The following is a 22,949-nucleotide window of genomic DNA, read 5'->3' as shown; positions in this document are numbered from 1 at the left end:
CAACGCTGGTATCTGTCACCTGGATTACAACTGACCAACTGTGACCTGAGAAATCTAACCCAAAGATGCTTCCCTCCTTGCTCTCATTTTGCCTTGCCATGAGTCAATGCTTGCAGTGTTATTAGACTACGGACTTACTGCTGGTGGTCTTTGGATGATGAAACTTTAACATGTCTTAGCTGAAAACCTCTTCTACAGAGGCCTTCTCTGATCACTGCATCTAAAGTAGCCAGCATCCTTATTCTCCATTCCTGCATCCCGTGTGGTTTCCTTCCTAGCACTTCCCTCACTTTGGAGGGATGTATTTATGGTTGTTGTTTATGGTGTCTCTCCATCTAGAAGCTAAGTTCTGTGCAGGCAGAACCCATTTTATTGGCTAGTGTATCCCATTCGCGCCTGCAGGTGCATAGCAGGTGTACAATTAAAATGTATTGAAAGAAGGATTTCCCTGTGGCGTTAGCTCTAACTCAGACCCAAACGAAGAGAACTGGGGAGTGGGGGAAGATGCAATTGCCTGCCTCCTTGTGGGAAACAGAGAGGTGGAGGGGGGGGGGAGAGGGCAGAGTGACAACAGACCCAAGGCCTTTTTCCCCTGGCACTTGGCCTGAGCAAGGAGACCTGGGCAGCCTGGTTGCTCTCCCACACCTCATCTCCCTCTTGTTGGCTAATGAGCTTTATTCCTTTCATGTTCCCTTATTATCTGGCTTCAAGTCACCTGTTCTAGTGTTTTAGCTTTGTCCTCAGTCTGCATGTGATTCTGATTCTGACATTGCTGTCTTCCTGCCACCCCCAGCTTCACCTGTGATCCCATTCTAGGTGTCCTTTTCCACCTACCTGGTTTCAGACCCTCAGCCCCACCGTGATCCTGAGCCAAACAGGGGCCTTTTGACTCCCTCCTTCTTTGCTCCTGCTGCTTTGTTGTGGACCTGGAGTTTGACTAGCCTAGTGTGCAAAGCAAGAGTAAACAGGTTTTGAGTAAAAATCTGCCACTGAGGAGTGTGGACTTGAGACACTTTTTAATTTGCCCCACAATGTTTTAAGAACTACACGATTTAAATAAATTTCCTAAATGGCTGCTGTGATAGTGCTTTATTAATGCATAGAGCTTGAGTTGTATTGCAACTAAGAATCATCAGCATGCACATAACTCAATAGAAAACATATAAACTGTGCATTTAAAAAATTTTTACATGAATTAAGCTTATACGCATTGGGTACCACTCTCAAATTTTAACTATTAAAGAACACTTATTAAATGATCGTGGTATATGGCATTTTGAGTCTGCCAATAAATGGATGAGTTAATCTGTTTATCTTCAGAGCTATTTGTTCACTTATTCAGTATATTTTTTTCATCATGTTGCCATGTGTATAAACTTTGAGATCATGCAAAATAATATTATCTATGATTATTGTTATATATGTAGTAAAAGCGTAAAATCTCTGTAGTGTAGTGAATGCAATAGCAGAGGGGTGTGCAGTGGACTTCACTTGTATCTGGAAAGATGCATCTTAAAAAATTATTCAAAGTAAATAAGGCAAGATGTTTAAAAAAACTAAGTGGGGATACTTGTATGTTACTAATTCAATGTGTACTTTTCTGTAAAGTTGTAATATTTCCTTTAAAAAGGAAATTGAACAAGAACAAAATCCTATCAGCCACAATGAATTCTTTTTTAAGTACTGGAAAATTTTATGTACCGTATTTCGTTCTTTTATTCTATTCCAGTTTTGACGTCTCCCCAAGAATATGCCGGAGCTTTAGAAAAAGATTCCATAACAGTTTTTCAAGGAAAATAAATGTGAAGCAAAAACAGAAGAATCTTCTACAGTTCTAACCAGATTGTTTTTCACTGGAATGAATTTTTTATTTCAAAATATTAAGGAGGTACAGATGTTTTTGGTTACATGGATCACTTTTGTAATGCTTGAGTCATGGCTATAAGTGTGCCTGTCACCCAAATAGTGTTTACTATACCCATTAGGTGAGATGAATTTTTTTTTATTTTGGCATATTATGGGGGTACAGATTTTAAGGTTTCAATAAATGCCCATTTCCCCCAAGATGAATTTTTTAAATGAGAAGCCACTTATCACAAACGTTGCAATTCTTCAATTTGCAGTCACTCCAAAAGATTAGAGCCTAGAAACCTCTGAGACGGGTCCAAGCATCTGAGAGTGGGTGTCTATTTTTTCCTCAGTCATTCCTAGGAGCTTCAATGTCTTTTTTTCCCCCATCTGTATTTTGTTTTATTTTTTTCCTCATTTATTTCTTATGTCTACATATTCATGTGGCACAAGTGCAATTGTGCTACATTGATGTACTGCATTGTGGTGAATTCGGGGCCTTCAGCAATGTGCATGGCTTCATACATCCCTGAGGCCATGCACATTGTACCTACCAAACAGCCTGCCATCATCTGCTCATCACATCCCCACCCCTCCACTGTCCATCGTTACACACCCCGTGTCCATGTGTGCATGTCATTTAGCTCTTGCATGTAAGTGAGAACATGCAACTTTCTGTGTCTGAGTTGTTTCATTTAAGATAACGACCTCTAGTTTCATCCATGTTGCTACAAAAGACATGATTTCATTCTTTTTTATGGCTGAATAGTATTCCATTGTGTATATTTGCTACATTTTCTTTATCCAGTCTTCTACCAATGAACACTTAGGTTGATTCCATAGCTTTGCTATTGTGAATTGTGTTGCGGCAAACATACCAGTGCAGGGATCTTTTTTATATATTGATTTCTTTTCCTTTGGGTAGATACCCAGTAGTGGGATTGCTGGATCTTTTGGTAGTTCTATTTTTAGTTCTTTGAGAAATCTCCATACTGTTTTCCAAAAAGGTTCCACTAATTTACATTCCCAACAGTGTTCCCTTTTCTCCACATTTTTGCCAATATCTGTTATTTTTTGTTTTTTTTTTTTAATAATAGCCATTCTTCTTGGTGTAAGATGATGTCTCACTATGATTTTAGTTTGCATTTCTCTGATGATTAGTGATATTGAACATTTTTTGATATGATTCTTGGCCATTTGTCTTCTTTTGAAAAATGTCTGTTTGTGTCCTTAGCCCATTTTTTTCTTTTCTTTTTCTTTTTCTTTTGAGACAGAGTTTTGCTCTGTTGCTTGGGCCGGAGTGCAGTGGCATTGTACTAGCTCACTGCAACCTCCATCTCCTGGGCTCAAGCAAGCTTCTTGCCTCAGCCTCCTGAGTAGCTAGAATTATAGGTGCAGCCCACTTTTTTAAATTTATTTTTTTTATTTCAATAGATTTAGGGAGTCTACTTTCTAATGGGATTATGTGGGGGTTTTTTGTTGAGTTATTTGAGTTCCTTGTAAGTTCTCGGTATCAGTGCCCTGTTGGATGTATAGTTAGAAAATATTTTCCCCCATTCCGCACATTTTCTGTTTACTCTGTTGGGTATTTCTTTTGCTATGCACCAACATGTGAGATTTGTCCAGAACGTATCCAGCCATGTAATATAAAAAATAAAGGCATTTATTGAAGAAGATACAAGATACAAGAAACATTGCACATTAGGACAGTGACACCTCAGTCCCCTTCAAAGTAGGCACCTTAGGGCCTCACACAGTTCTCCCAGCATCTCTTAACCTAACCTGTACACGTTCAGCATTCTCAGGTGTTCTGCTTTTTGCAGGCCTTCCAGAACATGCATCACTTTCAACAGATTCTCGACCATCTTTGAAGCGTTTGTGCCACACTTGTGTTTGTGCTGCACTCAGTGCATGTCCCCGAAAGCCTCCTTAATCATCTGAATGGTTTCTGCATAGGAATGTTCAAGCTTAACACAAAATGTGATGCAGAGTTGTTGCTGTACTCACTCACTTTGAATGTGACGGCCACACAGTGCGCGTGCTCACCCAACAGTGCCTAGCACCCCGCTGACCAGTACAGTGAAGTCGTCACTGTTCACTCATGCCCACCCAGTCCACTCTCTGTGGCTGCCAGGTTATAGCAATGTCGTGCAAACCGTTCTCATATTAACAAAGGCTGGATAGTTCCCGGACAGACCTGGTGCATGTATTGAGCACTCCTTTTGTGTCAGGCTTTGAGCTGGGGTTGGGGCTACAAAGTTGACTAAAACATGGTCTTTATGGAATATTTTTAAAGACTGATTTCTGTAAATAGGAGAGCTTGAATTCCCTAGGCTCATGTGATGTTGCAGTGCTTGGGAAAATGCAGTGATGTGGTGTCATGTTCTGCCCAATTGATGTGCAGTCTGTAGGGCTAAGGAATTTAGAATTGGTATGACATTTGGCAGTTTACTAGCTGCCATTTCCAGCACCTCCCATCTGCCATAAAGGATGTCCATCAGAAGCACTGGAGCCTAAACACATCGGCTCGTAACTTCCCATAAATCTCTAGTATTCAGCCATATTTTAGAATAATGTTCAGTCTGTGCAGTAAGTCAGTGGAGTGAATCTTTGGTTTATTTTTCAATTTGGAGGTTAGTCATAGATTGGCAGGTGTTTCATGCAATCACTTTTCTTCCTCTGAGTCAAATCTCTTACATGCAAACTCTGTAGAAATAGAGACTGTGGTTGCCAGTGCCTTAACTTAGCAAGTGTGGGCCTAATTGTCACAGTGACCAACAAAACTGTTACATCAACAAGTACTATCAGTAACATCTTGCAGTGCCCTGCTGTGATCTGCAGGCCTTCACAATCCAAAGCCAGTCCTTCTGATATGCAGCTTTTCCTTCCCTCCCCTGTGCCTAGCAGTGTGTTCCTGATATATACCATGGATTCATGCTAAGCCAATAATAATAATAATAATGATAGAAGAAAAAGAAGACAATGGCAATGATGATGACGATGGCAATTCAAAATGCCCAAGGCTGAGGGATTCGGTGTTGTAATGTAAAAGAAACTCTGGCTGACACAGATCTAAAGTGAGAGTCCTATGCTGAGAAATTAGATGCTAAAGAGATCAGCTAAGAACTGCCTATATTTAAATCTGCTTTTCAGCTGGGAAGCATGGGCACAGTTGTGCTGAAATACCTCTGTGCCCCCTGGAAATGGCAGTTGCTCTGGCCCCTTGGGTCCCTCTTCCTCCCAGTGCTGGCTACTGCAACCTCTTTTCTGGGACTCCATCCCCAAGACCCAACAACTAAAGAACAACTGTTGCATAGCAGGGCCTTAGCTGGTATTTGACCCAAGTGGTCGATGTTCATGCTATAGTAGTTGTTAAATAGTTTGGTCATCACTTCTGTGTATATGAAAAAAACACACTGCATCAGTCAGAATAGGCTAGGTTAGCTGCAAAAACAAACGACCCTAGACTCTTAGTAGCCGACAACAATGCAGACTTCTTTTCCACTCACACGACGGGACCATCCAGGGTCTGCTGTGGCTCTGCTGCATGTCTTCCCCACACCGAGACCAGGAGGACAGAGACCAAGCTTGTTTCTGGAGTCATCAAGAGAGAGGAAAGGGGGAGGGAATGGTGGCCCAGATACCGTCTAGGATGCTGCTGCTCCTGAGTGGCAAGTGCCACCTTTGTACACATTTCATTGTCCAAACACAGCCACGCCTGCATTTACAGGGCAGGGACGCTTACGGATGAAGAGCAATACCTCCTAGTACATACGCAGCTTTGGAAGGTTTCTCTCTTTCATTCTGATGTTCTTCCTTCTCGGTCTGACCCTGCATCTTTCACTGTTGTTAATGGCCTTTGGATTTGGTCTCATTTATGCCTGCTCACTTTCAGTGCCCAGTTTCAGCCTGTCTTAGGCAACTCCTCAGCCTGCTGTCCACTTTCCCTGAGGTTTTCTATCAGTGATCTCCAAACCCCTCCAACCATGCCCCTTTGGAAGGAACAACTTTTTGTGCATATATCAAAGGATATGTTTATTTTTAAATGATATCAACTATGAATCTGTTTTTAAAAAGTAATGAAGTTTCAGTTTTGGCTTTTAAAAAAATAAATAGAAATTCTAATATTTTCTTCGTATATCCTACTTTTATGGGCCAAGTTGTGTCCCCCCAAAATTTGCACATTCACATCTCACAATGTGACTGTATTTAGAGATAGGGCCTTTTAAGGAGTAATTAAAGTAAAATGGGCCCTAAACCAATATGATTTGTGTCCTTATAGGAAGAGGAGATTAGGACGAAGAGGGGCACAGAGAGACCACCATATGAAGACAGGCACAAATGTGGCCATCTGTAAGTCGAGGAGACAGGACTCCAGAAGAAATCAACCCTGCTGATGTCTTGATCTTGGACTTCCAGCCGTTAGGATTGTGAACAAATAAATTCCTGTTGTTTGAGCCACCCGTTCTGTAGTATTCGCCACAGCGGCACAAGCAAACCAATAGCCCTACTTTGGAAATAATGATTCCAGGTTACTGTCGTTCCAAAAGCATTTTCTTCCGAATATTCTAATCCTCAACAGGCTCCAGGAGGCTGAGTGTTTTGCTTAAAGTCACTGAGATCCGTTTTACCCTAAAGCTTACCCTCTAAATTCACTCTTCCCTACCGTCCTTCTCACCCTCTGCAGCCCACCTCCACCTTCTAACGACCCTGTCCCTCACCTGGTACAGTTTCCCACCTCACGTCATCATCTTCAGGCCACAGAAGAGCGAGATTTCAGAATTGAAAGACTTCACGATGCAGCACACAATGCACCTGACTCCCCCAGTGTCCCATTTTCTTATTTAGAGTTCACACTGTTTACCCTCAGGAGTGCATCTGAGACCCTCAAAAGGGCCCATGAAGGGGATAAAAAAAAGCCTACAGAATGGGAGGAGATAGCTGTAATTTATCCAACAAAGAACTCATATCCTGAATATATAAAGAACTTCTACCAATCAATAGGAGGAAGGCATAAAGATAACCCAATAGAGAAACAGGCAAAAGACTCGAACAGCCCTACATAAAAGTAGATATCCAATAAGCGTATAAAACAACGCTCAAATTGTCCCGCCACACTAAACATCAGAGACATACATGTTAGAACCATAATGTGATACCACTATATACCTACCTGGAAGGATAAAATAAAAAAGGCAGTTACTAATAATATCAATGTAAAGTGAAGGAGTGGAGCGACAGAAACTTGTTGCTGGTAGGAACGTAGTAAATTAGTGCACCTGCTTTGGAAAACCGGCAGCATCTGCTAAAGTTGAACATACTCCTAACCCATGGCCCAGCAATTCCACTCCTATACACACATTCAGCAGAAACATGTACAAATATTCACCCAAAGGACTATACAAGAATGTTTTTAGCAACACTATTCATAATAGCCAGAGGTTATCTGTAACGCCAATGCCCCTCAACAGCTCAGCAGGTAAATAACTGTATGTTCATGCAACGATGTACAGCAATGAGAATGCAAATGATAACCGCGCCACAGTATGGGTGAATCCCACAAGCCTAATGCTAAACAGAAGCCAGACATGACTGTTAAAAATCATACGATTCTATTCATGAGTGGATAACTAAAATTTGGTGTATGCTCACAATGGAATACTGTTCAATTCTAGGAAATGACAGTGAGCTAGCACCATTTATGCTATCCTGCATTAAGCTTAAACCCGTTATCCAAAATGAGGTGACACAAGATCAAGAAAACGGGCTCCACATCTACTGGCCATCAAATTGGTACTGATTGATTAAAACCATGGTGCTCAAATGGGGATAGTGCCCACTAGGGTTTGGGGGAGGGGAGATACACATCTAAGGGTTGTGGTGAGCATAGTGGAAGGGGGAGAGGGAATACATCTAGCCCTTCCAAGGGAAAGGCTAAGATATACAATGTAACCCAAAGATCAAAAAAGGAAAACAAACAAACAAGCAAACAAACTTTTATCGGGTGGTGGGCAAATGGGAGGGGGGAGGAGGGGAAGAATTTACACTTACAAAAAAGTGCGATGCGCACCACCTGAGGGTAGGACACGCTTGATGTTTTGGTAAGGGGGGGGCGGGTGGAGGAATGGCAGGGGCAATATATGTAACCCTAATAATATTTGTACCCCCATAATATGATAAAATAATTTTAAAAAATCATGTGATTCTATTTATACAAAGCAAGAAAACAGAAAGCCAATTGATGGTGTTAGAGGTGGTGATAATAGTTACCCCAGGAGCTGGGTGTGGTGGCTCGTGCCTGTGATCCCAGCTTCTTTGGGAGGTGGAGGTGGGAAGATGGCTTGAGGCCAGGAGTTTGAGACCAGCCTGGGCAACATAGCGAGACCCCCTCTAACAGAATAAAAATACACGAGGAGGAAGGTAGTTACCCGAAGAGGTGGAGGGGAGGAGGGGGGTTCTGGGATGCTGTTCCTGTTCCGTTTCTCTATACGATGTGTTCACTTTGGGAATTTATCAAGCAGCACTTATAAATTGTATAATATTCCATATACATGCTCTGCGTCAAAGAAACTTACCCCCAAAATGTCTGTGCCAGTCTTGTTATAAATTGGTTCTTGAGGTAGCAGCTGTTGTATGAGATGTAGTTAGTCATTTCCACTTGAAGTCAACGTGAAACCCCTCACAAACGTGGGAACATTTGAATATTTTAAGCCTCTAGTCTCTATGGGGGGTTTCCTTGGGGGAAACATTTCCCTCCCGTCAGCATGGTCTTTCCTCCAGCTAAAAATGTAAAATTTTGGCATACAAGAGCTCCTTGGTGTGGTTTTGGGTGGCTTTGCTCCCTGGTGGTGTGGGAGCAGCCACAGAAGCGCTTGGGGCTGGCCACGTAGGGTGGCTTCAGGCTGCGCCCAACAGGAAGGAAAGAGCAGCACGTCAGTGGTTCTGACAGGAAGCCCAGACTGCTTTGTCACCAGAGCGGCCTCCCCTGGTCTCTCCTGTGGAAGCAGAGGCAAAGGTAGGGTGGGCATCCGAGGCCAGCCATTGGAGCAGGTTGTTTAGGGGGCGGTTGGGGGGATAGAGATAAAATACTTATTGTAACTTTTCTCACACTGATGGCATTGAAAAGTGGGAAACAAAACCAGCAATAAATTAGATGAAGGACGACTTATGATTTTATTGAATAGCATACATTTGAAATGTAAGGTAATAATGACTTCATGGTATGGTAGAAGTAATTTGAGAGTTAGTGATTTTCTGTTTTGTTTGATTTTTTAACTATGTATAAGCTATACGGTGTGATTTTTTTTTAACGTGGTAGAGTGTTATTTGATTTCTTCTTTGGTTTGTAAATTCTTATACATACATGTTATTACTATTCTGCTCTCTCTGAATCCATTTCATTATTTTGATCACCCATAGTCTCTAGTTTAGAGGTGGAACATAAATACAATTTTAAAATAAAAAATTTAACTAGGGTCTAATTTAAATTTATTCTAATTAAGCTTCCTTAACCTCCAAACAAATTTCTTGGCAAGAGAGAGACTATGAGAGGGAAATGCACATTAGATAATAAGGATCTATTAAGAAATTAGAATTGGTTTAGAAAAAATTTTTCAGCCAAGATAGTGGGATATTCTAACTTCTTAACTTCTTTGCCTAAACAAAGCATAGGTTTTGGAGTCAAACAGACCCAGATTACAATGTGACTTTAGGTAAATTACTTAATCATTCCAAGGTTCACTTCTCACTCTCCTCATCTGTAGAATGGGTGCACTTAATAATGTTGTGATGAGGACTGAGATAATTTATTTAAAGTCCTTATTAAACTGGCTCAGAGTAAGTACTAACTAAATAGCAGCTGTTGGTACAACAAAACCTATAACAATTATGAGTGTAGTACTTATACTGATATAATATTATTCTCATTTCTTTGCCCTTCCATACGAAGAGGTCAAGTTTTAAAGCCATGAAAAATCATGGATTTCTATGTCAGTGTTTTACTCTGATTCTAAAATAACATTTGGGGGGGGGGGTTGCTGGTAAAAATCTACCTGAATGAGAAAGAACACATAGACTCAAGGGTGAACTGCAGTGACCTTTCAGATGAAGTGTTCGTGGACCTTGTGCTCTCTCGGGCAGGCTTCAAGTGTTACAGATTTAAGCCCACACGTGTGTGTTTTCAAGTGTTAAGTACAGAGTTCTGAGGGATATGAAGCTTATGCAACTCTCGGAGACTTTCGGAAGATGCACGTGAGCCCGGTGTGGGCCCTTGGGCTGTGCGTGGGAGAGGCCCTGGAGCCGGCTTCACTCGCTTCCCGAAAAATCCACCGGATTAAGCAACAAGAGAGACAGGGATTTATAAACGCACGTCTCCATCTCTGGCTTCTGGCGGATACACACGCATGTCATCTCGTTTTTGCAAAGATGCGTCTGCCAAGCGTGTGACTATGTGCCTGTTTGGGTGGGAACCACAGGAAAGCGCTGTTCTTTATTCATCGCCCTCCTGGGCTGGGCTGGCTTTCTTTGTGGCTGTCATGAGCTGCCGTCAAGAACCTACACGAGCAAAAAAGTGATGACATTCTCAGGTAAAACTTCAAGGCCAGTTGAGTCACTGGGCTTTTCCCCTGCGCAGGAGCACCAGGCACTGTGGCTGCTGCGAGCTGGGGCTGTGAAGCTTCTCACGGAAGCAGCTGCGGTGAAGCAGCTGGGGAGTGGGGGGCTGGGGGGAGGCGCCGCCCCCTGAGATGACCTTCGGGCTGTGGCTTGGCTTGCAGGCTTTGAGAACTTCTGCAGTTTCCCCAGTCGTGGTGGTGAGGACGGCACGTCGGCAGCACAGGTGCTGCTGTCATTACACTTCCTCTCTGCTGTCGCGTTCTCCCCCCTTCCCAGTGAGGGGGGACACTTTGTTTCCTTTGATGACCAGAGATTAACAGGAAGATTGGGGAAAGAGCCAGGAAGCATTGCTGGCAAGTGTTAGAGTGTCTCCCCTTCCCACTCTCTTTCTTCTTGCATTTCTCGTGCTTTCCCCCTGCCACATCTAAAAGCCAAAATCAAGGCTTGCTGTTAGGCTGGGGAGAGCAAGGTCGTTTCACTGCCAGCGCAGGACAGCATCCTGCTCCCAGGCAGAGATGACCCTAGGGCAGAAGCTCTTTCTGCCCTGCCCTGCAGTGTGACCCACAGCCCCCTCCCAGCATTCTCCTTCTCTGCAGATCCTCCCACACCCTTACCATCTATCTGCCCGAACGTCCACTTTCTGGCTGGATCTGCAGTTCTTGAACTCAGAGCTTGGTCTCGCCTGTTCTTACACCTGCCATCCCCGGCACGTGCTTGGCATGGAGAAGGCCAATAAAATCGGTGTTGTCGAACTGACGCGCTAAAGACCATCACAAACTGCAGGTCTGGATGCCCAGTCCCGCTGGGCTGCAGCATGGCTGGACAAGACAAAGTGGAGGCACCAGGTGTCCCCACTGTTGCCTCCCGCTCCCAGGCTTTTCTGAAGGTAAAGACAGAACCGTAGAAGGAACACTTTCGGGTCCTGCTTGCTTTGTCCCAGCCGTTGCTCTAGGGCTGTACCTGGATGACTCACTGAGTCCCCAAAACTGGCTTATGAGACAGGGCTCGATTTCCCCATGTCACGAAGGAGGAAGGTGAGTCTCATAGAGATGGAGTGACCAGCCCAAGAGCCTGCGGCTAAGTCCCAGAATCAGGGTGTGATCCCAGGGGGCTGGCTCCAAAAGCCACTCTGAGATGGGATGGTTTGGCGTGGGTGCTTCTGTAAGCAGCTGCAGAATGTTTCCTTCAAGGTGGTGCTGTGGTGGAGGTTTGATTTACTTTTTGGTTGTTGAATAAAATTAGACTGATAGGTAGAGTGCTATAAAACAAAGGCAGCTGCCCTTACTAAAATGCAATAGACAAAGAAGGCAGGAGACTGGACTCTGAGCTCCCTGTGGGTGAGGATGGAGCCTGATTTAGTGCCTGGGACATAAGAAATGAAATGTAAGATTTTGTTGAGTGAGTGAGAAAGTGGCTGCCTGACTCAGTGCCTGGGACGTAAGAAATGAAATTTAAGGAGGAGAAGGGGGGCTGTCTGAGGAATAGGAAGGGGGAAGACATCTCTAGGGGGAGGGATGGGCTATTTAACAATATCGAGGTAGGAACGTGCCACTCTCTTGTTCTCCGGTGAAGCAGTGCAGCTCCTCCCTCCCCAAGAACAAACTCTAAAGCGTGACAATGCCCTTCCTGACCCTCCCTGATCCAGCCTCTTCCTACTTCTCCAGCCTCAATTCCCACAAAAATGCTCAATGCTCGCATATTGAACTGTGTTGAGACTATGCCTGGAACACATTGTACATTCTTTATTTCTGTGCATTTGCTCCCCATCTTCCTTCTGCCCACTACGTCTCATTTCCCCTGAGGCAAACAAGAGGACAGCCAGGACCAGGGCGTGGGGGGAGCTCCACTCTGATCCGTGCATGCCAGTACGCTGATGGGCACACTATCTGATCCTCTAGGACTTAACTCCCTTTCTATAAAGTACAGCCAACGTTTGGCCGGGCACAGTGGCTCACACCTGTAATCCCAGCACCCCGGGAGGCTGAGGTGGGAAGATTGCTTGAGCTCAGGAGTTTGAGACCAGCGTGAGACCCCATCTCTACTAAACATAGAAAAATTAGCTGGGTGTGGTGGTGCACCCCCGTAGTCTCAGCTATTTGGGAGGCTGAGGCGAGAGGATCACTTGAGCCCAGAAGTTTGAGGTTACTGTGAGCTATGATGGTACCACCACACTCCAGCCTGGGGACAGACCAAGACCCTGTCTCAAAAAAAAAAAAAAAAAAAAAAAAAAAAGGCAGAAAAAAGTACAGCACCTGCTTCATAGAGTTGTGACGACCACATGTGTCCATACACATAAAGGACTTAGAGCCTGGTGCCAAGCACATACGAACTAAGCACTCAGTGAATGTCAGCTGATAGTAGCAGCAGGAGTAAGTTGCATCATTCTTATTGTTAATCCTTCAAGGGCCAGATCAGTTGCCACCTAATTCAGGAACTTTCTCCTAATAATTAATTTTATAATCAAAATTAATTGCTGCTTCATGTTTAACCCCTTCCTACTTTGCATATCTCTCCCTTGGAGTCTGCTTTCATTCTGCCTTGTATTTGAGTGACAGTCTCCCTTCCAGTGACGACACAGGGTCTCAGTGCTTCTCCAGCCTCCAGCAAGGAGGTACTCAACGTTTGCCTTGCATTGAGAAACCTGCGAGTGTTGCAATGTGTAGATTTACTCATCTGGAGCAAGAAACGTGAATTCAAGCAGAGCAGGAAGTAAGGGCAGTCAGGGGACAAGTACGTACTCACCTTCAAAAGCTTCCGCCCCCTAGAAACCTGAAAAGTGTAGGAAAATACGAGTCATTTGGAATTTGAAAAGAATACTAGACATTATTTATTTTAATGCTCTCATGCAGAAATTCACAATCTCACAGTTTGAATAGTGACATCTCCCAGGACCACTTTTCTGTAATGTCTATGCAGCCACTCAGCGGAGCCCTCTGGGCCTCGCAGACCTCCTGTGCTCTCCTGTCACTGGTCTGCTCGCCTGCCTCTCACTCACCGTCCACTCCGCAGCATCGCTGCCACTCCCTTTGGTTGCACGTGGCCGTTGCCTGCATGTCGGTGTGCACAGCCGGCTCTGGTTCCTGCCAGTCGTCCATGTTTCCCACTTTGAGGGTGTTAAAAATGTCACTCTCCTGCCTCGTCTCAGAGGGGTGGGAAGCACAGACCTGCTGCACGTGCCGATACCTGGATTAGTGAAAGGAATGTGCAAACTGCTTGTCACAGGTTTCATGGAATTCCTCCATACCTCCCTGTTCTGTTAAAACATAGCAAAAATCAGATGCATCCGGGAGAAAAGTGTATTTGTTTTTCCATGTTCTGAAGAATATGTAAAGTAACCCAAGGTGGTTTTTAATTTCCTGCTAGTACAGATGACCAGAAATCGAATCCGTGACGGTGCCCCTTATCTTGCTAATGATGGGGTGGCTGGAGCTATCTCTGACTTTGCTGGCACTTACCAGGGGCCCCTTCAGCTCGTCAATTAACCCCACCTGCCACCCTAAAGAAAAAAGAATAATGACTTCTAAGAATAATGCTAATTATACGATGGATAAACACTGGCTTCCTTCTTATCGTATTTAGTCTCATGTATAGCGAATTGTATTTTTATTAAATATCTGTCAATGATAAAGTTTTAATTGGCAGGAAAACATATCTCACCTAGTGATAGTTACTAATGGTAGTTAAAAAAATGTATATAAAAAGTAACCCCTACAGACTAGAAAGAAGTTTACTAAAAATAAAAAATAAAAAAAACCTGCAAAAGTAATTTCAAAATAAACTGTTACCTGGGGTACTTTGTCTTGAATAGATAGACTATGAGCTAAGAATTCTCAGGGAATTGCTCCCGAGTGATTGGGACAATGACTGGCAAGTAGGACCTCGAAGTCGGCAGCTGCCATTTCACAGCCAGCCCAGCAGAGACAGAAAAGGAGCTCCACAGTTTGTTGAGGAGGATTGAAAAGATACAGTTGAAATAATTTAAATAATTCCTATTGAAAGAAGAACTCTGCACTCCAGATTAAAACCTGGAAATTAGCCTGGAATTCATCGCATAAGTAAACAAACTCACAACCAAACCAAAGCCCGCAAACCAAAAGTGACACAACGTAAAACAACCACCAACCAAATGATTCTCCATTTTCCTCGGCCGCGTTCTCCTAAAAGCCCAATAACGTGTTGAAAAATGAACAAGAGAATTATAGAATTTAGCTTGTAAGTGACCTTAGAGATTATTGGATTCTCTAACTCTGTGATTCTTAGACCCTAGAGACCCACTGCTTATTCTTTATAGGAAATGTTTGTACCTTTTAAGATCCTGAAAGAAAATTCATGTATGCTATAACCTACCTACACATATAATAATTAGAATAATAATAGTACAATGCCATTACTGTGAGAAAAGCAGAAATAAAGAAATAGTGAATTACAATAATGTAATATATACTTGCATATGTAGAGTCATGATGAATATGATGTCTAAAATGCAGATGGCTACCAGTGTATGACTTTAGTGATTTAAATACAAGAAACAATGTTGGCCTCCATGATGTCTTTCTGAAATAAACACTTCTTGTTAAGATTCTGAATGAAACAAAGTACAGTCTCCCTTCAATTTACACAATAGTTGCATTCCTAGAAAATTTAGAGTATATTAATACCCTGTAAAATATACTTTGTGTTTATAAGAGTTAAATTCTGTTATCAGATAATTATAATTTTTTTTTTTTTACCTAAATGAATTGTCTGGTAAGATAGTCAACATTTGTCTGGGAATGCATGACAATTCTTTGTCACTGTGACTATCACTGAGCTGGTGGAGATGCCAGGAGGACACTGAAAACCAAAGAGAAAGCATCTTCCTAGCCTTCTGTGAAACCTTGATCTGAATGGACCCTGGCATAAGGCTCTGTGCTGTACTAATTGCATCACTGCAAAAAGTCACCCTTTTTGGATGGGGAACTTCTGAAGTGGGGGAAAAAAAGTATGTCTCAATCTAACAATAGAAGGCTTTGCTCATAGTAGATGTTAACCCAGTGCTTGAGTGACTGAAGGTTTATAGAAATTAGAGTCACAATCTCCAGTTTGGATGCATGTTTGGAGAAGCTGGGATGGAAGTCTCTAAAAGTCTTCTAAAAGTAAATACGGAACACCTATATCTCCGGCTCTCTAAGCTTTGTCCCTTATCGACTCGGAATACCAGGAAGTACCCTGTTTGGGTCTATATTTGAAATACTTTCAACGAATTACAGTTTAGTGCTATGTCCTGGGCTTTAATTTGAGATCAATAAAATAATGATCCACAAAGCACAGGTCTGCGTCTTCTGCCAAACCACCGTTCAAACGATAGAGTATCTTAGCCCTTTGCGCCTTGAGAATGTCCTTCTGTATTTCTTTCTGTTTATCAGAACTGTATGCACCATCCTGATTTTTTTGTTTCATTTTGTTTTGCCTTGGCTACCAGGAAGGTCAGAAATACACTTACGGCTCACGGGCAGTGACTGCTTTATGCCAGGTTCCTGGTAGAATCATCTGCCCCTTTGCACTCGCTACTGCCGTCTCTGACTTTCATTGTCCCCTGTGTGCTGTTACTGTAAGCCTCCTCATCTTTTGTTTACAAGTAGGATAGCGCATAAATGACCAGTCAATCAAGTCGTGTACCCAGAGCAGCTGGAACAGCGCCTGGGCGCTGGGTAAATATTTACTGAATGGCTGGATGGATGGGTCGGGGACGCACTGGATTTCAGTTGTCTTTACGTAGGAGCGAGTGGCCACCAGGGGGAGCTTGAGCTCCCACTTAGCCAGGAAGAGGGCACTTGCCACGCTTGGACTTTCATGAGATAGTTTGGAGTAGTGTTTTATAATGATCGTTGAGTCCTGTGTTTTTGAAATAATAAGCCTAGCCACCTGAATGCGTGGGCAGTTGAGTATCCCAGGATGCCCCCCGGATCCAGTCTTGGTGTCGTTACTAGCCCAGCACCGCACTTCCTGTGGTTCTGCCAACCCGGAGCACAGGCGCCAGGTGGAAAGCAAGCCTGGTGCACAGACCGAGGGAATTGAGCCAAGTGCAAAAATCTTCATTTAAAATGTTCTGGAATCAGAGAGACTAGCTAGCTCTTGACCCAGTAGTATGGTTAGTAGAGTAGAAATAAGAAGACAGCAAGAACTGAGGGGCAAGTTGGGAAGAGGCTCACACTGCTGGTGACATGATGGCTGATTTGCACCTTAGCACTTGGTACTTGATCACACACTGTTTTTCAATTGCTTTCCTGTTTTCCAGAGACGCAGAGCCTTGGGGAGCTAAGATCTGCTAATTCCATCTGTTCATCTGCAAACTAGAAACCAAGACTTTGCCGCTGGTGGCACAGCGAGGTAACAGCAGGGCTGGGTAAGAGTCCAAAAAGTCCTTGTCACTTTGTGCTTTTCCCACCATCCAGGTAGGAAGGCTTTGGAGGGCAGGTACTTGTGGGTACTTTACCAGAGACAGGAGGCCAAGAGCACCCCTTTTCAGAGCTCTGGGGGTTTCTACTCCTCATGCAACCTCAGCAATTGGGATGAGCAAGATATTTCAATTTTATCTTAGAACAGAGAAACTGACAGATATAGAATTCCTTAAGCCAGTAGTTCTTAGCCTGTGTAAGCCCAGGAACATGGATGGGGAACAAAATTACATCTTTATTTTCATTCAACTTTAAAATTTAGCATTTTCTTAAATTTAGGAATATAGGCAACAAACTACAGTAGAACCAGCAGGACTTGTGACTCATCATCAATAGAAATCACAGATATTTTCATGCCACATTATATATTATATCTCAAAATATTATTTGTACTCATTACTACTTTTAAATTATGGCAGATCACTGCTAGATACTATTTCATGTATCAATGAACACATATGTTACTATATTATGATTTAAAAAATATTTCAGTATAATCAATTTCCTTTGTAACCAAATGCATTTTATTTCATGCATTTAAATACATAGGAGACTACCAAAGATTAAGAAAAAAGGTTAGGAATCTTTGCTTAAAGAGAATGTTACCTTAGGGCTCTATTACCCTCTCATTCACTAATTTGCTATAGATTATAAATTAATATGATGTAGACATCTTTTGAAGCCCAGCAAAGGGAGGTCAGTTCCTAAAGCTTTGAAAAGACAGTTTATTACTAAGAGATTCACATAGATTTAATAACAAAAATGGCATTATAGAAAGTATAGTGATTCAATCTACATTTTCTGGATAAAATGATACATGCAGAACTTTTCAACTGTCATTAAACGGAAACGAGATTTGATGCATAGGGCAGCTCATGGAAACTATTAAAGACCATAAATAATAGGCTGAGGTTGTGGTAATGCCATTCATATCTGCTTAAAGTTTTTGTGAGTTTTGAAGTTATTTGTAAAAATAACAGCTAACAGTTGAGAATGTTGTTTTTCTTGCATCTTCCCAATTAGGGTGATGTACATTAAACATAAACCTTTATACCCTCTGGCCCCCGAAGATACAGAATTCATATTAGGAAAACTCAAGGTTGGAAGTTTGAGGCTTTTAGAAATATGAGGCTTACTGAATAAAAATTAAAATCTTACATTATCACCACCACAGAAAATGCAAAAGTCTGTCTGTGTAGGACATTTTGTCTTCTTTGAAGTAACGCTACAGAAACACTCATGCCAGGAAAAATATTGCCAGTTTCTGTTGTTGTCTTTGCTACAGGTATTGAGCCGGCTGGGCTTTCGTGGTCATTCCTTCTGCCCCGGAAACGTTTTAGGTGGAAAGTTAGCTCCCAGAAGTCACTGATACTCTTCCTATTGCTATTCGTAAGTTTCTTCAGTTGCAGATTACTTCTGCTTTGCAGAAATTATCTGCTTGGAGCCATGCATAATTTATAACAATCTCTGGCGAAGGCTCAGAAAACAAGATAAGCTTTTGTTGCAGATGGACGTCCGGGGCTGTGGCACAGCCCAGTGAAAACGTTGCCTGCCTGGGTGGCACGGAGCCGCGGTGACTCTAGCAGAGGGACAGCCTCTTGGAGCTTCCTTCTCCCGAGGAGCGTGACACACGTGAAAAGGAAAAGGGAGACACGAGCCAACACACCGCTGTGGAAGAAATAGGAGAGGGAGCTCTTTCGAGAACGCAGGGCTGCAGCGGACCCGATGCTCGCGCGCAGGAGGAAATGGCCCAAGAAGTAAATCTGAATTCCCTGAAGGAGCTGGAGCGCGAGACCATCCTCCAGGTCCTGTACCGAGACCGGACGGTCCAAAACATAGAGGAGGAGCGGATACGGTAGGCTGCCCTCCGGAGGGGTGTGACTCTTGGGTTTTAACATTTTCTGCTTGGAGCCTGCCGCTCCCTGGCGTCGTGCTACTTGCTCACAAGTTCCTGCTCGCTTACTGCTGGGCGGCCCGCCTGAGCAGGGCCGGGGCAGAGGCGGTGGTGGAGGTCCCCTCTGCCATCTCACTGGACTCACAAGGGGACGAGGAGAGAGGAAAGCTGCTCTTGTCACTCATCTACGATGGGGACATTTTGTGACAAGTGTGTTGTCTGCCTGTCTGCTTTTCTGTTGCTTACCGTGTGGGAGCAAGCCAAGGGACGCTTTCAGGCTCCTGATACACCCCTTAATTTAGGGAAAGACCTAAGGTTAAGGATCTTCCTACCTTGTTTTTGGTGGCAGCCAAAGGCACAAAGAAAAACACAGAAAGCAGCGAGAAGCAGCAAATCCGATGGAACCCATTCCTGTCTGTCATCTTTGCTCGCTTTTGCTCCCCAGTGGGCTGTGAGGAAGGGGGAGCACAGGGTATGAACCTGCTCGGCCTGTTCCCGGCCGACTTGTCGACAGACAGCATTTCCTAGTCTGTCCCTGAGCTGCACTGGCTGTTTGGTACGAGTTAGCACCTCATAAAGCCGTGCTAGACTGTGTCAAAACCCACCTTTAAATAAGGCCGTGCTTGTTTGTCAATGCTTACGGAGGATGTGAGGTTTAGAAAACAAGCATGTGGAATATGCTCTTTGGTTTTGTTTTGTTTCTAATGGCAGAACTCTTTCAGAGTCTGCCAAGAAAAGTACACGTATAAAATAAAACTTTGGACAACCCAATAAATGCTTGAAGAACGAGGGAAATTTTCTGGTTAACCGGAAGGTGCAAATATTCTTTTTTCATCCTTGTTATTTCAAAGCTCTCTAAGAGTACTTGTAAACTTTTTTCCATTGAAAACTATAATATACTGAGATAAAATGGGCTTTTCTTTTATGATTAGAGATCTTTCAGGGATTTGGAGAGAGCCTTTTGAATATTAACAAAGAAACATGGATACTGTGATAAGGAAATTTCCTTTCAAAAGGTACTAATTCTAGGGAAAATCCTGAAAATTGAAATTTAAAGTACATTTCTGATGCAATCTTGCTTCTTGGGATTGGCTCGTCTTTTCTAGAAGAAGGTAAGAGACATTTCATGAAAGGGTGTTATGTTAATGACACCTTTTTGGGGTCCAGTCCGATGCCCCTTTGCACTGTGGCCATTGCCTGGAGGAATGAGGGGCTGGAAGTGGACTGACCACCCACCAGAAACCAGTGGCAAAAGCACAGCACCAGTGAAATGACTGTATTGGGTAACTCACACTAATCCCGGGGTGTTTGCCATATGTTTCTAGATCTTTCCATGCCTTGCACATTAGAATCGATGCCCTTTTCTGTGTCTTTTCCTCTTCTCTCCCTACTATAACGAGGCCATTATAATAGTAAGCACGGAAGGGTGAACCTAGTCGCTAACTCCTCTGGGCCAGGCATGTAATTTATGCTTTGCCATTTATTCCCCATGGCAGCCCTCACCCTGGGAGGGAAGGTTGCATGGTCTCTGCCTCAGCTGAGAAAACCTCTGGGCCTCAGCTCCAAGAGGTTGGGTGGGAGGAGGCTGTGCTCACACAGCCGTGTCAGAACCCAGGGGTGTTGGGTGCCAAAGCCCCAGGCTCTCGCCCTGTAGCCCGGCATCTGGAGTTCCATTCTGTTGCATCTTCTTCTCCTCTGTGGGCGCAGGAAACTGAAAACGCAGCTGCAGCACCTCCGGTGGAAAGGGGCGGAGAGCGCCGGCCAGGAGCGCACGGAGAAGTCCTGTGCCCGCTGCCAGCGCGGGCTCGGGCTGCTGCTGCACCGGGGGGCCGCGTGCCGCGGCTGCAGCCACCGCGTGTGCTCCGGGTGCCGCGTGTTCCTGAGGGGGACGCAGGTCTGGAAGTGCACCGTGTGCTTCGAGGACAGGTGAGCAGTGCCAGGGGGACTCGGGGATGGTCCAAACAAGCCGTTCATAAACGGAGCAGTCGGTCTTCAAATTCAGTCACTAAATGTGTGCAGAGTGCCTGACATGGCATTCCCTTTCCAGACTTAGAAGTCGTTTCCATTCAAACATAAATTTTATTATATAAAAAGTTGCTTTTTTTTTTTTTTAAATTTACAGAAGTTTGTAATGGCTAAGGATGGGCTAACCTAGGAGTTCAGATTCATTTGGACTTCTTGACTAGGGGCCTTAGTTTTCTTAGAACTTGCCTCCTTCGGTGAAAGTGGAGTAAATTATATCAGGGAACGTTAGAGTGATCCTGTCTTGAAGGAGGCAAGCTGACCCGAATTATTTGATGGAGATGCTTCCTGTCGGTGATAGACTGCACCTACATTTATTTTAATCTTCTGGTATTGTGAGGCTTTCAAAGAAATTTTAACAAGGAACTGGTATTTTTGAACTCCCCATTTTGAAAATGATAAAGGACGCATTTGGCTGGTCTCCCATCGTTGAAAGCAAGAATGGGCTGTCCATGAACTCCTCGAAAACGCAAGAGGGGTGTCTGCGATGGTTGGGGGGAGGAGGATAAAGACATCGCAGAACTTACGAGAAGGGAGGAATGTCAGACTAGTGTGCATCTAGGGCAGTCATCGGACTCGGAGATCTGAAAATAGCGTCCAGACGTCGCTGCCACTGTGTAAGTGCCAGGGACAAGGACTGAGAGAGGCGTTTGCACAGCGTGGGTGTGGCTGCCGGGCTTTCTCTCCCACATCCCAGGGCCGTCTTTACTGCACACTCTGACACGATCTACTCAAATTTCCTGCCCCTTTGCAAAGCTTAGTGTATTTCAGTCATTCAGCCAAAGACAGGCGAAGTGGTTCAACCTGATTTCTTTGCTCTCGAACAGCGTGCCAAGTCACGCCGACTTAGGCCACTTGCCCTCCTCGTCTCGCGTTTCTTTGGTTTGCCAAAACCAGTGTCCTTCAGGCTTTTCCTAGCCCGAGAACGAAAAATAAAGAATTACCCGTGAGCTGCCCTGGCCACACTTGTGTTGTGCAGGCCTGGGCTCTCGAGAGTGCAGACAATTCCAGAGCATCTCTAGAAAGGTCTTCCGACTTCTTCCCCATTTCAGGCAACCGCATGTGTCTGAAGTCTAATGGCAGACATCACCAGGTGATGTCTCTTGCAAGAGTTCACTATAAACTAAAAATCAAAGCGGGAGGGCAGGGCTGAGGCATCTCCCAGGAGGCTGCTGGTGTCCCGCCCTCACGGGCATCGTGTCCCCAACACTGTAACTGTGCCCTCTGAGTACACAAGGTGTGATTTCTGAAACCCCAGCTTCCTTATTTTGAAATAAAGATGTTTTTCACAATACCTAGGGTGGTTGCATGGCTGCGAGGGAGCCGGCACAGGAAGTCGTGTGGGGAGAGGGCTAAGTAATTTGTGGTGACACCGGCGTTCTCCCTGTCCTTGCGGCCCTCTGCCCTCTGGCCAGCTTTGGCCACTCTGGCCCTGTTGCAGGACCGGAACCAGGACGAGGCGTGGTAGGACTTTAGAGCCTTTGCCATTCGCGCCAGTCTCACGTATTGGGACCTGGAAAAGGTTTCTGACTGCGACCGTGTTCCCACCCTGCTTCTCCCTCAGCTGAGCCTCGTTCCTCAGGCCCAGGTGGACCAGCTGTGGGAGCAGGAGGAGGGAAATAGGTTTTTCAAATCAAGAAGGGGACGCTCTAGAGCAGCAATGAAAAGAACCAAAAACTCAACTTGCAGATTGCTGCAGAGCAAAAGGCCTGTCGGACGGGCGGGTCCCTCGGGCTGAGGTCCCAGGAGACATTTCAGATGAGATTTCTGTCTTCAGGGAGTGTTTTCTCTTGGAAAACTCTTGAGTGTGGAGCTGCTGAGGGCCCTGGGGGCTCAGGGGAGGGAGAGACGAGGGAGGCTGAGTGGTTCCAGTGACTTCCAGAGCAGCCATGGTTGGAATATCCCGTCAACGTTTTAAACCTTCAGACAACCTTCTGGGGTAGCTACTCCTCTCATCCTCCATATCACTGAGGAAGCGGAGGCTCACAGACATGAGAGGGTTTGCCCAGGGCCGTGTCCGTAGGAGCAGAGCGAGGCCTGCACCCCAGGCCTCCCCGGGTCTCCCCCACCCTGCTGGCTGGGAGACCTGCCCTGGGAGGACAGGGTCTTAAAAGCCGCTCCTGGGAGCCGCCGCT

The 22,949-nt window shown here is 44.5% G+C and overlaps 1 protein-coding gene across 3 annotated transcripts in view; it reads left to right on the top strand.

Annotated features, from left to right (window-relative positions):
- Positions 1–8,804: 8,804 nt before the first annotated feature.
- The window catches only part of SYTL3 (synaptotagmin like 3), an 84,396-nt gene continuing 70,251 nt past the window's right edge, over positions 8,805–22,949 (top strand). For 2 of the 3 annotated variants that reach the window (XM_076002825.1, XM_012759632.3), the window contains exons 1-5: positions 8,805–8,863; positions 16,739–16,830; positions 18,184–18,287; positions 18,406–18,753; positions 20,500–20,718. In XM_076002825.1, coding sequence (XP_075858940.1) covers positions 18,644–18,753; positions 20,500–20,718 — 329 coding nt within the window. In that variant the 5' untranslated portion in view covers positions 8,805–8,863; positions 16,739–16,830; positions 18,184–18,287; positions 18,406–18,643. Of the gene's footprint in view, positions 8,864–16,738; positions 16,847–18,183; positions 18,288–18,405; positions 18,754–20,499; positions 20,719–22,949 lie in introns of all 3 variants that reach the window. The other variant, XM_012759630.3, reaches the window with a different exon arrangement.

Source organism: Microcebus murinus, chromosome 5, assembly GCF_040939455.1.
Source record: "Microcebus murinus isolate Inina chromosome 5, M.murinus_Inina_mat1.0, whole genome shotgun sequence".
NCBI lineage: Eukaryota > Metazoa > Chordata > Mammalia > Primates > Cheirogaleidae > Microcebus > Microcebus murinus.
This window is presented reverse-complemented; position numbering and strand designations above follow the sequence as displayed.